Here is a 16,226-nt window from a genome sequence, read left to right on the forward strand (position 1 = left end):
GGACCACTTAGGGATTGAAATTGCATTGATGTGAATTGTTACACACCCACCACATGTGAGGTGCTCTCAACGCTGTCCAGTCATGTCTGCCTCCCATGAACCCTTGAGTGGAACAACACAGGGCATCGTGATTTTCCCTGTTGCAAGAAGAGTATGGCTGCGAGATTCAGTGACTTCCCCAATGACCAGGTGGCTGCCTCACCTTTGTGCCCAGGCCTTTTTTCTCAGAGTGAAAGGCTCAGGTCACTCACCCAGATAGGAAACAGCTAGTGGATAACTGAGTCACAGCCTAGAGCTGGGATGCAGGTCCGAGGTACAGCCTTGTGTTTTCCTCAGTGGTATAGGACTTGAGCATGAGGACAAGAACCTTTTGAGTTCCATTGGGTTATGTTTCACAGAGATGACAAAACTTGAACATTCTAGTGTTTTTTAAATAATGGAAGTAGTGTGGAAATGTTTTAAAGGAGAAGATATCTTTTTTTCATAGAGAATTTACTTTTTTTTCTTCTGCTAAATGTGGTCACTTCTATTATGTTTTCTGAAGCCTCTGTCTCTCCTGGTGGAGACATGTGAGCACTGCCAAGGGGCTGGAATGTCCCTTCCGAGAGGATAAGAATAGCCTGCAATGAGAGATCACTCCTGTTGTCTTCTGGTCACTGCAGTTGTCAGAGCCACTCGCCTTAGAGGCAAACAGCTTAGGGGCCGTCTCAACTTAGAGACAGAAAAACTGGCCTCTTGCTCCTGGGCTCCAATCTTTCCTTTCCTGTTTCCAGTTTTCCATTTTTAAGCCTTTTGTGGTTCACATACATTCGCCCCTGCAAAGACTTCCCATCTCCCTGAAGACCACGGATTTTGGACGTCTCTGGCAGCTGTGGGTCTGCAGCATTCTGGAAGCATGGACCATTATGATGTGCTAGGGTTCCTCATCATCACATTAAACTGCAATGTGACTATTGTAGGTGAGTATGGAAGACACCTCCAGAACTCTTACTCTGTTTTTATTGGTTGACCTCACCCCCCCCCCCCCTCCGCCCCCTCAGACAAAGGCCTGTGCAGGGCTGGAGCAAAAGAGGCTTCTGCTTGCGCCTGGGTGTGAGTGCTGTTTCTCTCCTGGGGCCTCTTCCTGCTGACATTCTGGTGCTGAGTCTGAAGCCTGAAGCAGGTGTCACTCCAGTCCGACTGCATTACCAGAAAAAGAAACAATACAATGAAGGTTCAAGGGAAATGAATGTCTCTATTATTATACTTTTCTCGATTGTCTTTTTAGAGTTTAATCTTGAAGATTAATTTTTAAAGATTAGCAATTTCTCGTGTTTTAAACCAAATACCAATTTTAGTTTATTTTTTATTTTTTAAGAAAGAAAGTAATAAGGATTTCTAAGTTTAGTGCAGAGAAGACACATTTTTAGAGAAGTGTGGGTGTCCTAGAAAAAGGGGTTGAGAAAACAATTAGTCATTGATATTTTTCTTACTCTTCCTTTTGTAGAATTTAAATAATATCAAGTTGGTCTTTAGAAGTTTGAGTCAATAACTTTATCAAGTAATAATGTTCTTTAACTGCCTTTGTTTATAACAGTATTGGGTGATGTTTTCTGATCTCATCACAACATAAAATATTTACAAATTATTTTGACTGAGTCTTAGACATGTTCCCACATAGTTGATTCATGACATGAAAAGACTTTTGAATTTATTGTGATTCTCCAGGTTGGCCATATTTATTCATGATAAGTTAAAAAAGAAAAAAGAAAAATACCAAGTTTCATTAATTCATAATGACTGAAATAGGGGAAAAGGAATTCTGAATTACAGAAAAAATCTGATAAATTGAATGTTCTTACAAAATTTGATTCCATGAGGCTGAATACAAACCTTGTTATGAAATGAAGGTCTTAGGGACCACTATCATAAATAAACACTGAAATTAATAGTTGTATTTGGCCCTTAAGGAGCTTAAGCTCCTAAAAAAAATTAAGATTTTTTTTGTATCATTTTTCTCAGCCTTGCGCTCTTTGTAGACCCATCAGTTGAGGAGATGTTACCAAAAGTCGGAACTTGTGAAGTCGAATTAAACATTTTTAGCATGTATGCTTTTTAATACTTGCTAATCTCTAAGCATTTTACACACAAGTTGTTCAAAGTGTCGGACACATCGTAAGTGCTCTACAAATATCTGTCGCAGGAGCTGGTAGCTGACACTGTTGCTATGATTGAAATGCGTGATTAAGGACCTAGGTTTCTCCCTCAGCCCAGCACGTGCTGCAGCATGGTGGGCAGGAGGAAGCACGCTCGCACGCGGTGTTCATCCTGTCTCCTCTTTTCCAGGGAAGATCTGGCTTATCTTCATGATCCTGCTGAGGCTGGTGGTGATCGTGGTGGCTGGGGCCCCCGTCTACCAGGACGAGCGGGAGAGGTTTGTGTGCAACACGCTGCAGCCGGGCTGCGCCAACGTCTGCTACGACACCTTCTCCCCCGTGTCCCATCTGCGCTTCTGGCTGGTCCAGAGCGTGTCCGTCCTCCTGCCTTCTGCGGTTTTCGGCGTCTACGTGCTGCACAGAGGGGCTGAGCTCGCCGCCCGGATGCCCTTCTGGCCCCAAGGCGGCTCCAGGGACCAGGCTCCCGGCAACCTGAGCCCCAGGGAGGCGCACAGCCTGGAGGTGCCAGACTTCTCCGCCGGCTACATCGCGCACCTCTGCCTAAGGACCTTGGCGGAGGCGGCTTTCGGGGCCTTACATTACCTCCTGTTCGGCTTCTCGGTGCCGCCCAGGTTCTCCTGCGCCCGCGTACCCTGCTCGGGCGCAGTGGACTGCTATGTTTCCCGGCCCACGGAGAAGTCCACGTTGATGCTCTTCCTCTGGGCGCTCAGCGCGCTGTCGATGCTGCTTAGCGCGGCCGACCTGCTCTGCAGTCTGCGCCGCAGAACGCGCGTGAGGCCAGGGGGCCGCGGGGGCGAGAGCCCCGAGTCGGCGTTGCGGCTCCGGCGGTGGGCACAGGGGACCGCGCTCAAGCACCGTGGCGCGCGGACAGGAGAGCGCGGTGCCCACAGCACCGGCGGTCAGTCCGCTGCGTCCGGGCGGATGGGGCTTCCAGACGAAGACGAGAGCGAGCTGTCCTTGGTTAGTGACAAGCTGCCCCAGGCTTGCGCGGAGCGCGGGGGAGTATCCCGCACGGCGGCCCCTCAGGGGCGCAGGAGCGAGCATCCTTCTTTTCCCCGCGGTTCGCCCGCGCGCCCTGCTGGTGCTGGGAGCTCCATGGTCCTGGAGTCCCGACGGTCCGAGTGGGTGTGAGAGCGCGGCTCGGCGGCGCAGGGATTGAAGCACACACGGACCGAAGGGGAGGCATTGCCTTGGCACGTGGGGAGTGTTAGTGTGCCTGGAGAATGTCACCAGGCGGGAAGGCAGCTGCATCTGGTAGGAGACTGACAAATCGATTTAATCATCAGATCACGCTTTCTCCCGAGAAAGTCCTCGCGGTTTGGAGGCGGGCTGATCAGACAGGTGCGGACTGTAGACGTTCTGACCCATCCACTGTCTTACTTTTTCCTAGCTAGCATATACGGTGTGCTTTATGTAAAGCGTGTTCTTTTACATTGATAAAGCTTATTAGTGTTGTACTGTTTTCTGGTGAATTATTATGAGGTTTTCTTTTCTTTTTCTTTTCTTTCCCTTTTTGTTTGTTTTACTGCATCTTATGCTTGTCATCAATAGAAAAACATGAGTTTAAACTCCTCCTAACCTCTTCAATAAAATCAATGCTGGGGGGTGCTTGTGACATCATTGTGTTCCAGGAGAAAGGACAGATGCAGGAAATGGAACGTCTCTGGGGCGTCTTTGATGGTTGTCGCATGTGTGGAAGGTGTCCAGGGTGCAGGTGGGCCCTGACCTGCCCGCGTGTGTGTCTCTGAGTGTCCCCACTGAACAGAGGGAGCTCTGTGAAGCCGGTGAGTGGCCCTGGAGCCGCCCACTTTTTCTAGTCTGGGTTTCTGTGTCCTTTAGAACCTTTCTGTTTCAGGGGAGTGGAGGAGAGACACTGGGGGTGCTGTGAGGTCACTGTCCCTGGCCATGCTTTCTGGGTGTGCACCAGAAACAGACTCTTCCCCTGCTCTGGGGAGGGACTCCCTACAAGCTCCTCGCTGCGCTTCTCTGAATGGTTCTGGTCTGCGTGATTCTGTGGGACATTCAGTGCTGCCCTTAACTGCCTAATGGTGGACCCAGTGCAGCGGAAACAGGTGCTATGGGACAGGACACACCTGCTTGCCTCACCCAGAGAGGAAGAGCCACCTGCTACACTTCCAGAATTAATGAACAGCTGATGAAGAGGAATTGCCCTCACCCATTCAAATAATAAGAAAGCTGAACTGCTTGACCTGTGGCGGAACAGTGGATAAAGCGTCAGCCTGGAATGTTGAGGTCCCCCGCTGGAAACCCTGGGCTTGTGTGGCCAAAGCATATATAAGAAACAACTATGAGTTGATGCTTCTCAATCCTTCTCCCCACTTCTCTCTCTCAAATCATAAATATAATCTTAAAAAAAAAAGGTGAACAAATGTACTCATGCATAACTAATGAGTATTTTTTAACTGTTCTAAAGAAGACTTTGACAATGAACTATCTGCCAGAATGGAGAATAACTTCCTATGTGATGTATCTACAGAACGTCCAAGCAATTGGTTAAAACTTAACATATAATAAAAAATTGGTTTTGGCATAAAGCTATTGGAATGAATGTGCCTATATTTTACATATACAGTAAATAAATTTCTCTCTCTCTTGCTCCTCCATTCACTGAGGACTGTGAGCCATGACTCAGACCCCTTTCTTCAATACTTAGATAAATGTCTTCACATAGCAAATAAATGTGATTTTGGGGTCTCATATCCCTAAACTATTCAGGGGCAAATCTGGTTTTTGTCTTTTGCAGCATGCAATTCTGGACTCCCCAAGGTTGAGCATAGCCTTAAAGATACAAGGATTCTCTAGCATTTTGTTACTACTTTCCCCCTCCTCCATATCAACATATGGCTTTTATTGCATCTTTAAAATATCACAAATAAGTCTGAGGAATCATTCAGCGTCTTGCTGTTTCTGTAGCTGGATAACTTAGATCTTATTCATCAGCCTACTGAATTGCTCCTTTTCCAGAAACATAGATCCCATCCACAAATGTTCTGATATCCTTACTGTTAACTGTTAAGACTTGTTGAATCAAAGCAGCTGAATTTGATACAAGTCCAATGACATTTCCATCAAGAATTGACTCATCTTTCTGGGTTTGCAATACAGAACCAGCAATGCCTGACCTCACCTGAACCCTGCAGATGTATTTTTCGCTCCAAAAATTTCCAATTTCAACAAGAGCACCATTCTCCTGAATAACAACATTGATGGGGAATGGAGAGCACATAGTCTTCATCTTGTGACGGAGGCCCAGTGTAACACCCTTGATTGTGTTTTGCACATGACTGCAGATTATGCTAATGGTGGACAGTTCCTTTCTGTTTTCCTACCATTTGTCAACCTGGAACCTCTTCTTTTTCTTTCCAAGGATACTGAGTTTTACATGGATGTGATTGGCGCCTCTGGGGCCCTTCAGAATAACTGTGCATCCCTTCTGAGTGATGTTGACATTTTCTGAGATGTCGTCTGTCTGATTGCTGAGAATGGTCTTCATCTTCTCAGTAGATGTGACAGAGAGCTTCATTACTATTTTAAAAGTAAGCTCCACAGGTCCCTCAAACTCTCAAGTATTAGCATTGATAATGGTGTGTGATGGAATCAACTCAATACTGGTGGTGTGCACCCAGTCAGGAAGCCTGGAAAACAGCTGGGAAAAAAAGGTAGATTGATTTAAAATCACAGTGTGATTTTATTTGGATGGCATCGGGAAGGGTTGGTTTGGCCTCTTTGCTGATGTTGACAATCCCACTTTCAGAAAATCAGAGACTTGGGTTTGTTCCATGAAAATGTCTATATACTATTCAGAGCGGTGGGTGCTAAGAGGGAAGGGGAGAGGAAGGGGTCAAGGGTAGACTCTGGCTTCTTATCCCGTTCCACCACTATTTAGCAGGTCACTTCCATACTCTGGGCCTGTTTTCTTCTCTAAGTGACAAGGGACCCAGACTGATGGTTCTACAAGTTTAGGAATCCATCAATGAGATGAACTGAATATGGGTTAATTCTTTAGGTCCTTCCATCCTGTTAACTGTCTAAGCATAGGTTTTGATAAGATGAAGATGGATAGAACAAGAGAGGCCTGTGTGTCCTGGGAAGAGCTGCCATGAAAGAGAAGAGGGGAACCCATGGAGCTGAGGGTGATTCACTAACCTCATGCCCTATTGAGTGATGGCAGAAGGCTTAGTGGACAGACACTAGGGTCATTTGATATGACCCCTCCTGTGAGGAGGAAACATGCAGATGTGGCTTTGAGTGTTCTGGAACACAGGTGGTGGTGGTGTGACCAGGAATGCACTGCTGGAACATGCAAGTGGAGGAAACCCTTCTCTTCCCTTTGCTGTCACCTAGGAAACCTAGTTTTGCAATTTAGGTTCTGAAGCCTTTTTTAGTTATTTAAAGGGAGGAAAAAAACTTAGACTGTATCTAAAAGGTAAAAAATATAGAGAGTCATGTGGTATCAATATTTCTTTTCAAGATTTTTTAAAAAAATTTCAACTTAAAAAAAGATTTTATTTATTGATTTGAGAGAGAGAGAAAGAGAAAGCAAGAGAGAGAAGAGGTGAGGAGGAATGGGAAGCTTTAACTTGTACTAGTTGCTTCTCATATGTGCCTTGACTGAATAAGCCTGAGGTTTCAAACTGGCGATCTCAGCATTCCAAGTTGTAGCTTTATCCACTGTGCCACCACGGTTCAGACCCTTTTCAAGATTTTGACTTGCTGCTCTTCCTCTTCAATGCACTGGATACATGAAAGATGAGTCCCAGTGTGTGTCCTTCCTGCAGAGTTACTGAGTCACCTTCGCCTAAAGCAGAGGCAGTGGCAAGTTGAGGTAACTATTGCTGCTGTAACAGGTGAAGCCCAATGTTAGCCACTTAACACAGAAGTTTTGTAAAGTACACAGAGTGTTCTGGAGAGTACGGAGAGCATGGACCTCTCCCTCCTGCAGCCCTCATCATCTCCCACCCACAAGCCAAGGCTGCTGTGGCAGGGACAGGTCCAGTGCTGTTAAGTCAGACTTCACAAGGGCACCAGCTCGTCTGGCACTTTCTCTAGTGAGAACTCAGCCCTGACTGCTCTGGAAGTTATGTGCCCAGAAAGAAGGAGGAAAATCCTGGCCAACAGCTAGCCAGTGTTCGCCTCCAGCAGCAACGATTTTCTGAGCACTTTTCCCATATGAGGCATTAAATAAATCTTTAGTGATCAACACACTTGTCTCAGAGCAGCGGAAGTGAAAGTAAAGACATGAGCTCAGGTCCTTGAATACATTGGGGCTGGAGAGGAGAAGGGGATAACAAGCTTAAAGAGAGCTGACTGGACTCACCGAGCCCTGTGCTTCCAGACTGCCCTTTTAAATACGACCATTTCAAATGAGAAAGGATCTTTGTTGGAGTAAGTGTATGTGCAGGCACCTGTTTTAGTTAACTTTTTGGTCTTTGCACAATGTCAAAGGCTTGTTTGATATTGTCTAAGTCTAACCTTCCAGGATCTTTAATTCAGAAATCTTCTCAGGTTAGTGTCTAGGTGGATCCTCAGGGGTCCAGCAGTGGCGTGGCGGGAGCCCGCTGGTAGAGTCCAGATGCTGACCCAACATTGCTGCAGCTGACTGCCTGCTGAGACAGTCACAAATCCAAGAGTAGGAGGACTAATGAGATTAGGCTTATGCTTTTCCAAGAGAAGTATTTGCAGAATTGATAAAGATGAGGTTTTTGTTTGTTTGTTTGTTTGCTTTTTGTAGGCTGTTGCAATCTATTGTGAGAACTGGTTTGTAATTTTCTGAGTGTAGATTCAGTTTTAGGAAAGAAATGATGAGGAGGGTGGTGCTTTGTGGATGAGGAGTGTGGAAGACGAGGCACATGGCTGTGCTGAAGACTCCTCGTGTTGGAAATGCTTCCCACCCATCATTTCAGCACCTCCTTCCTGGAGCTGGCTCAGTAGCAGTTTGTAAATCCTGCTGGCTGTATTTTGGCTGTGCTGAGGGGCACATGTTTCCTAGAAACACAACACATGTCTCCCGACTTAAAATATACATACATGTATGCATATTTGTTGCTTCCTTCCATCAATCCTAGAGCAAATCTCTTCCTCTGTGCTGTGACCCAGACGAGATATGTGAGTGGCAGGAAATAGAGCCAAAGGAAGAGATGAGTTCTCTCATCAGCTGAACATGGGTGAAATGAGTTTCATGGAGAATTCAGGAACTTAAAAGTCAAATGCAAAATCTAGATGTTAGTAGGAAGAGCTCTTTCTTCCCAGACAGGTGGAGCAGAGATGTGGAGGACATGTTCTGCACCTAGCCTTTCATCTCTTGCTTCTGTTTCTTCATTTGAAGCTAAAATTAAAAAAAAAAATAACTTATCATATAAGAAGCCATTAAAATAGTGGGAAGAGTTCTAACACAAGGTTACTGTTCCAGAGCCACTATTCAAAAAGTCTAATTCCTGTGAACTTAACTTTTCTCAGTTCTGGAATGAGCATAGAAGGACGGCTGTACTGGGGGCTTGCTGGGAAGTTCAGATGAGCCAGTGGACATGGAAGAGGCCAGAGAGGAACATAGTAACATGTCCTGGTAAGGTGTTTCCTGGGCTGTGAAATTGTCTCTGCTTGACAGATCACCCTAAACAGGTCTCTACAGAAATTTGAGATGCTAGGACATTTGCACAAGGAGGAAAATGTCCACAGACCTAGCAATATTCCCCACCTTTTCCCCTGTCGTTTCTGACTAGCAGGGGCCTCTCTTGGACTACAGTTAAGATGCAGTATTTATAAGTTCCAACATGCTAGTTTATATCTGGCAGTACCTCTTGACCATTCCTGGTCTCCTCCTTTTTTGCTTATCTCTGCACAGAAAAAGCAAGATTTCAAAATTCTCAGCAGCAGATTTAGGAACTGTGTGAGGTTACTCTGGATGACAGAGGGATGAGAAATGAGGGATAATGGAGAAATCATGGTCAGCCTGGCCTCATGGGAGAGAGATAATTTAACATTCTTTTGGGGCCAAGATACAGCTCCTTATTTCTAATTTTTATTTTTGCCCACAAATGTCTGACCTTGTCCTAATATATATATATATATATATAGAGAGAGAGAGAGAGAGAGAGAGGGAGAGGGGGGGGGAGGCAGGGAGATGAGAAACATCAACTTGTAGTTATATTACTTTAGTTGTTCATTGATTGCTTTCTCATATGTGCCTTTATTGGAGGGCTTAAGCTGAGTCAGTGACCCCTGTTCAAGCCAGTGACCTTGGTGCTCAAGCCAGTGACCATGGGATTATGTCAATGATCCTACACTCAAGCCGGTGACCATACACTCAAGCTGATGAGCCCCAACCAGTGACACTGAGGTTTCGAACCTGGGACCTCAGTGTCCCAGGTTGATGCACTGTGCAACCACTTGGTCAGGGTATTGCCTGGCTTTTCCTGTGATCAGGTTGCACATTGCAAAGGTTTGGCTTGAGATGTGGCTTTGTAGTTAAGATGACAGCTGGGACAGACAATGGTGGACCCAGATAGGTATCAGGAACCTTAGGTGTGCCTGCTCAGGAAGCCATCTAGTGGTGTCCAGCAGACACAACTATCTTCTGGTGAGATTCCTTATTTCAGCTGTTCATTAAACAGCTACCAAAATCCTTCCCTTTTGGCTGTAACTTGTCAGATAAGGTATCTGCAAAGGTGCGTGAAGCTTGGTTTAAGAAATGATGTGTTATTTTATGGTTATGAAATTTTTTTCTCCTGTTCTTGTGCTTTAGAAAGTTAAAGTGCTTTTGAGGTCACAAATAGAATTTAAGAGGAAATTAAATGTCTATAAATTGGTCTTCTTCTCCTGGGACATTTGATTCCAAAACAAACTTGGGCATTCAAGGTGACACCAAATATGTCTGGTGCCATTTCCTTCAGAAATGAAAACTCAGTAATTTTATTGTATGCAAGTGGGATTAAAAAAAATTTTTAGAGTAGATTTATTTATTTTTAAAATTAATTTTAATTTATTGTGTTAAGAATTCAAGTGTCCTACTCAATATAACACCCTCACCCCCATTCACATGCCCCCCAATTATACCCCCTTTGCCCTCTCCCCTTAACCTTTGCTCAGCCTTCCCTTTGAGATTTGGTGTCCTGTTATCTGTATCTCTGTGTTATGTATATATAATTCCACTAATCCCTTCACCTTCTCTGATCCCATCCTCTCCTCCCCCTTCCCTCTGACAGCTGTCCCTATTCTCCCTGTGACCCCACCTCTGCCTCTATTCCATTCCTCAGTTCACTTTGTTCATTAGATTCCACATATAAGTGAGATCATATGATGTTTGTCTTTCTCTATCTGGCTTACTTCACTTAGCATAATAATCTCCAGGTCCATCCATGCCATCACAAAAGGTAAGAGTTCCTTCTTTTTCATAGCCATGTAGTATTTCATTGTGTAAATGTACCACTGCTTCTTAAACCACTCGGGACACTTGGGCTGTTTCCAGATCATGGCTATTGTAAACAATGCTGCAATAAACATGGGGGTGCATTTCTGTTTTTGAATCAGTGTTTTGGGATTTTTAGGATATATTCCTAAAAGTGGGATAGCTGGGTCAAAAAGCAGTTTCATTTTTAACTTTTTGAGGAAATGCCATACTGTTTTCCACAGTGGCTGCAAAAGTGTATTCCCACCAGCAGTGCAAGAGGGTTCCCTTTTCTCTACACCCTTGTGAGCATTTATTGTGTGATGATTTGTTAATGAGTGCCATTTTGACAGGTGTGAGGTAGTATCTCATTGTGGTTTTAATTTGCATTTCTCTGATGATTAATGACATTGAATATTTTTTCATATGCCTATTGGCCATCTGTATGTCCTCTTTGGAGAAGTGTCTATTCAGTTCTTTTGCTCATTTTTCTATTTATTTATTTATTTATTTTGTATTTTTCTTTTTTTTATCTTATTTTTATTAATTTTAATGCAGTGACATTGATAAATCAGGGTACATATGTTCTGAGAAAACATCTCCAGATTATTTTGACATTTGATTATGCTGCGTACCCCTCACCCAAAGTCAAATTCTCTTCCGTCACCTTCTATCTGGTTTTCTTTGTGCCCCTCCCCTCCCCCACTCCCTCTCTGTCCTTCCTCACCCCCTCACCACCCCCACCCCCTCACCCCCATTACCATCACATTCTTGTCCATGTCTCTGAGTCTCATTTTTATGTCCCATCTATGTATGGGTTCATATAGTTCTTAGCTTTTTCTGGTTTACTTATTTCACTCCGTATAATGTTATCAAGGTTCATCCATGTTAGTGTAAATGATCCGATGTCATCATTTCTTATGGCTGAGTAGTATTCCATAGCATATATATGTACCAAAGCTTTTTAATCCACTCGTCCTCTGATGGACACTTGGGCTGTTTCCAGATCTTTGCTATTGTGAACAATGCTGCCACAAACATGGGGGTGCATTTCTCCTTCTGGAACAGTGCTATGGTGTTCTTGGGGTATATTCCTAACAGTGGGATAGCTGGGTCAAAAGGCAGTTCGATTTTCCATTTTTTGAGGAATCTCCATACTGTTTCCCACAGAGGCTGCACCAGTCTGCATTCTCACCAGCAGTGCAGGAGGGTTCCCTTTTCTCCACATCCTTGCCAGCACTTGTTCTGTGTTGTTTGTTGATGAGCGCCATTCTGACCGGTGTAAGGTGATATCTCATGGTGGTTTTAATTTGCATTTCTCTAATGATTAGTGATGTTGAGCATTTTTTCATATGCCTATTGGCCATCTGTATGTCCGCTTTGGAGAAATGTCTATTCATTTCTTTTGCCCATTTCTTGATTGGATTGTTTGTCTTTCTGGTGTTGAGATTTACAAGTTCTTTATGAATTTTGGTTATTAACCCCTTATCAGATGTACTGTCAAATATGTTCTCCCATTCTGTAGTTTGTCTTTTTATTCTGTTCTTATTGTCTTTGGCTGTGCAAAAGCTTTTTAGTTTGATATAGTCCCATTTGTTTATTCTGTCTTTTATTTCACTTGCCCGTGGAGATACATCAGCAAATATATCGCTGCGAAAGCTTACTGCCTATGTTTTCTTCTAAGATGCTTATGGTTTCACAGCTTACATTTAAGTCTTTTATCCATTTTGAGTTTATTTTTGTGAATGGTGTAAGTTGGTGGTCTAGTTTCATTTTTTTGCAGGTAGCTGTCCAATTTTCCCAACATCATTTATTAAAGAGGCTGTCTTTACTCCATTGTATGCCCTTACCTCCTTTGTCAAATATCAGTTGTCCATAGAGCTGTGGGTTTATTTCTGGGTTCTCTCTTCTGTTCCATTGATCTGTGCCTGTTCTTATGCCAGTACCAGGCTATTTTGAGTACAATGGCCTTGTAGTATAGCTTGATATCAGGAAGTGTGATACCTCCCCCTTTATTCTTCTTTTTTAAGATTGCTGAGGCTATTCGTATTCTCTTTTGGTTCCATATAAATTTTTGAAGTATGTGATCTATATCTTTAAAGTATGTCATTGGTATTTTAATTGGTATTGCATTGAATTTATAAATTGCTTTGGGTAATATAGACATTTTAATGATGTTTATTCTTCCTAACCATGAGCACGGTATATGCTTCCACTTGTTTGTATCTTCCTTGATTTCTTTTATCAATGCTTTGTAATTTTACGAGTACAAGTCTTTAGTCTCCTTAGTTAAGTTTACTCCTAGGTACTTTATTTTTTTGGTTGCAATAGTGAAGGGGATTGTTTCCTTAATTTCTCTTTCTGACTGTTCATTGTTGGTGTATAAAAATGCCTCTGATTTCTGAGTATTAATTTTATATCCTGCCACTTTGCTGAATTTATTTATCAGGTCCAGTAGTTTTTTGAATGAGACTTTAGGGTTTTCTATATACAATATCATATCATCTGCAAATAATGATAGTTTGACTACTTCTTTTCTAACTTGAATGCCTTTTATTTCGTCTTCTTATCTAATTGCTGTGGCTAGAACTTCCAGGAATATGTTGAATAAGAATGGTGAAAGGGGGCACCCCTGCCTTGTTCCTGATCTTAAGGAGATTGCTTTTAATTTTTGCCTGTTGAGTATGATGTTGGCTGTGGGTTTGTCATAGATGGCCTTTATCATGTTGAGGTATGTTCCCTGTATTTCCACTTTGTTGAGAGTTTTGATCATGAATGGCTGCTGGATTTTTTAAAAAATATTTTTAAATTTATTCATTATAGAGAGGGGGAGGGAGGAAGAGAGAGAGAGAGAGAGAGAGAGAGAGAGAGAATGGGGAGGAGCAGGAAGCATCAACTCCCATATGTGTTTTGACCAGGCAAGCCCAGGGTTTTAAACCGGCAACCTCAGCATTTCCAGGTTGATGCTTTATCCACTGCGCCACCACAGGTCAGGCAGGGGTGCTGGATTTTATCAAATGCTTTTTCTGCATCTATTGAAATTATCATGTGGTTTTTCTCCTTCCTTTTGTTTATGTGATGAATCACATTGATTGATTTGCAAATATTGTACCAGCCTTGTCTCCCCAGAATAAGTCCCACTTGATCATGGTGTATGATTTTTTCTATATATTGTTGGATCCGGTTTGCTAATATTTTGTTGAGGATTTTAGCATCTATATTCATCAGGGATATTGGCCTATAATTTTCTTTCTTTGTGTTGTCTTTGCCTGGTTTTGGAATCAGAATTATGCTCGCCTCATAAAAGGAGCTTGGAAATCTTCCTTCCTCTTGAATTTTTTGAAATAGCTTGAGAAGGATAGGAGTTAGTTCTTTGAATATTTGGTAGAATTCACTTGTGAAGCCATCTGGCCCAGGACTTTTCTTTGTTGGGAGTTTTTTGATAACTGTTTTGATCTCACTTGATTTGAGTCCTTGTACATGTGTCTCCTGTACACAACTCATTCTCAGCTTTTTATTTTAATCTAGATGAGGGAAGAAAGACACACAGAGAAGAGTTGATCTTGGAGCCCTAAGCTAGTGAGTGAATGGAATTATTGCACTGTCAGTGGAGTACAAGTCTTAATCACTCCCTCAGCTTCTCTCTGTCAAGAACCACATTGGGCACATAACAAAATCTGACAAATGTCATTTAACCTAAGGCTGTATTTCCCTTCAGCGGCCAATCCCACAAACTGGGGGATTCCAAGATGACGACCAAGTAGGTGGATGTTCCAACTGCTACCGCCCAGAACCAAATTGGATTACAACTTAATTTAAGAACAATCATCTTGAAAAACCAACTTTGGGCTAAATGAATAGGAGTCCATAATGAAGGATTACAGAAGAAGCCACATTGAGACTGTCTTTTTACAAAAGACTCTGTGGGAAAACCAGGCAGCTACAAGAGGAGGAGGAACATCTGAAAAGTGGAGGCAGAGCTTACGGAGTTTGGGGCTTTTATGGAGCTGCTGTCATCTCTAAGCAGGAGGAAGCTGATCTTTATACACAAGATGGCCCCTTCCACACTACCCAGGCACAGAAAATGCAGGCATAAACAGCAAACAAAGCAGTAGCTCCAGATAGCCCACAGCAGATTACAAACAACAGCTGATGCCAACCCAAGAAGATCTAGAACCAACACAACTAGTAATGGGTGTCAGACAGTGCTAATTCTAGACTCAGCTAACTATACAAGCAGCATGCACAAGGGAGCAGTCCAGCAGGCACCAAACACTGTGGAGAATAAATATACCCAACAGGACAGACACTGCACAGTGTCTAATACACGTGATCAAGGTTGACCCTTACAGCCAGCCAGCCTAAAGGGATAACCATACCTACTAAAGGACCAACTACATTCAACACTCAAATACAACAAGAGGGAAAATAGCAAGAAGTATTACTAGAACAAGGAAAACAGGTGGCCTGAAGGTCAGTACCACTGAGCCAATCTTCTACATAAAGACACCACAAAAATTTCAGTCAGATGACACTACCTAATACACAGACAAGAAAGGCAGACAGAGAAATGTAACCAACACAGAATAAACAACAGAAATCCCCATAAAAAGAACCAAATGAAATGGAAGTAACTAAACTACCAAGATGCAGAGTTTAAAATAATGATATTTAAGGATGCTTATGGATCTTAGAACTACAACAGATGTACATAATGAGCACCTAAATAAAAAGTAGCAAGTATCAAAAAGGACATTGAAATCATAAAAAAGAACCAGTCAGAAATGACAAATACAATATCAGAAATGAAGACTGCACTAGAAGAAATCAACAGTAGGCTGGATGAAGAAGAGGATCGAATCAGTGATTTAGAGGACAAGATAAGTGAAAGCAAAAAAGCAGAGCAGCAAAATGAAAAGAAGTTCAGAAAGACTGAGGAAATTCTAAGAGACTTCTGTGACAACATGAAGAGAAACAACATCTTCATCATAGGAGTTCCTGAAGGAGAATAGAATGAACAAGAGATAGAGAACTTGTTTGAAGAAATCATAGCTGAAAACTTCCCTAAATTGATAAAGGGAAGAGTCACACAAGTTCAGGAAGCACAGAGAGTCCCATTAAAGAGGGACCCAAGGAGGCCTACACCAAGATACATCATAATTAAAATGCCAAAGTTAAGAGACAAAGAAAGAATATTAAAAGCAGCAAAAGAAAAGTAATTAATTACCTGGAAAGAAGTCCCCATAAGGATGACATCTGACTTCTCAACAGAAACACTGGAGGCCAGAAGGGATTGGCAAGAAATATTCAAAGTGATACAAAACAAGAACCTACAACCAAGACTACTTTACCCAGCAAAGCTCTCATTTATAATTTAAGGAGAAATAAAAAGCATCCCAGACCAAAAAAAAAAAAAAAAAAAAAAAAAAAGACTCAAGAAATTCATTACAACTAAACCAGTACTGCAAGAAATGTTAAGGGGCCTGCTATAATAAAAGCAAAGGAAAAAAAATTGAGAGAAAAAGGATTGTAGATTTAAATAATAAATAAGTGCATATCAATAATAACAAGTGTAAATAGATTAACTGCTCCAATCAGAACACATAAGGTAACTGCATGTGTAAGAAAATAGGACCTGTATATATGCAGTCTACAAGAAACCCACC

The 16,226-nt window shown here is 42.6% G+C and overlaps 1 protein-coding gene and 1 pseudogene across 1 annotated transcript; one reads left to right on the plus strand and one right to left on the minus strand.

The window, feature by feature from the left end:
• The first annotated feature begins 595 nt into the window (after positions 1-595).
• On the plus strand, positions 596-3,762 carry GJD4 (gap junction protein delta 4). Its single transcript, XM_066280649.1, has 2 exons — positions 596-959; positions 2,326-3,762. The coding sequence occupies exons 1-2, from the start codon at positions 896-898 to the stop codon at positions 3,285-3,287; spliced, it is 1,026 nt and encodes a 341-aa protein (XP_066136746.1). The 5' UTR covers positions 596-895; the 3' UTR covers positions 3,288-3,762.
• A 1,344-nt stretch (positions 3,763-5,106) lies between these two features.
• On the minus strand, positions 5,107-5,676 carry LOC136338501 (large ribosomal subunit protein uL6 pseudogene; annotated as a pseudogene).
• Between the last annotated feature and the right edge of the window lie 10,550 nt (positions 5,677-16,226).

Source organism: Saccopteryx bilineata, chromosome 5 (assembly GCF_036850765.1).
Source record: "Saccopteryx bilineata isolate mSacBil1 chromosome 5, mSacBil1_pri_phased_curated, whole genome shotgun sequence".
NCBI lineage: Eukaryota > Metazoa > Chordata > Mammalia > Chiroptera > Emballonuridae > Saccopteryx > Saccopteryx bilineata.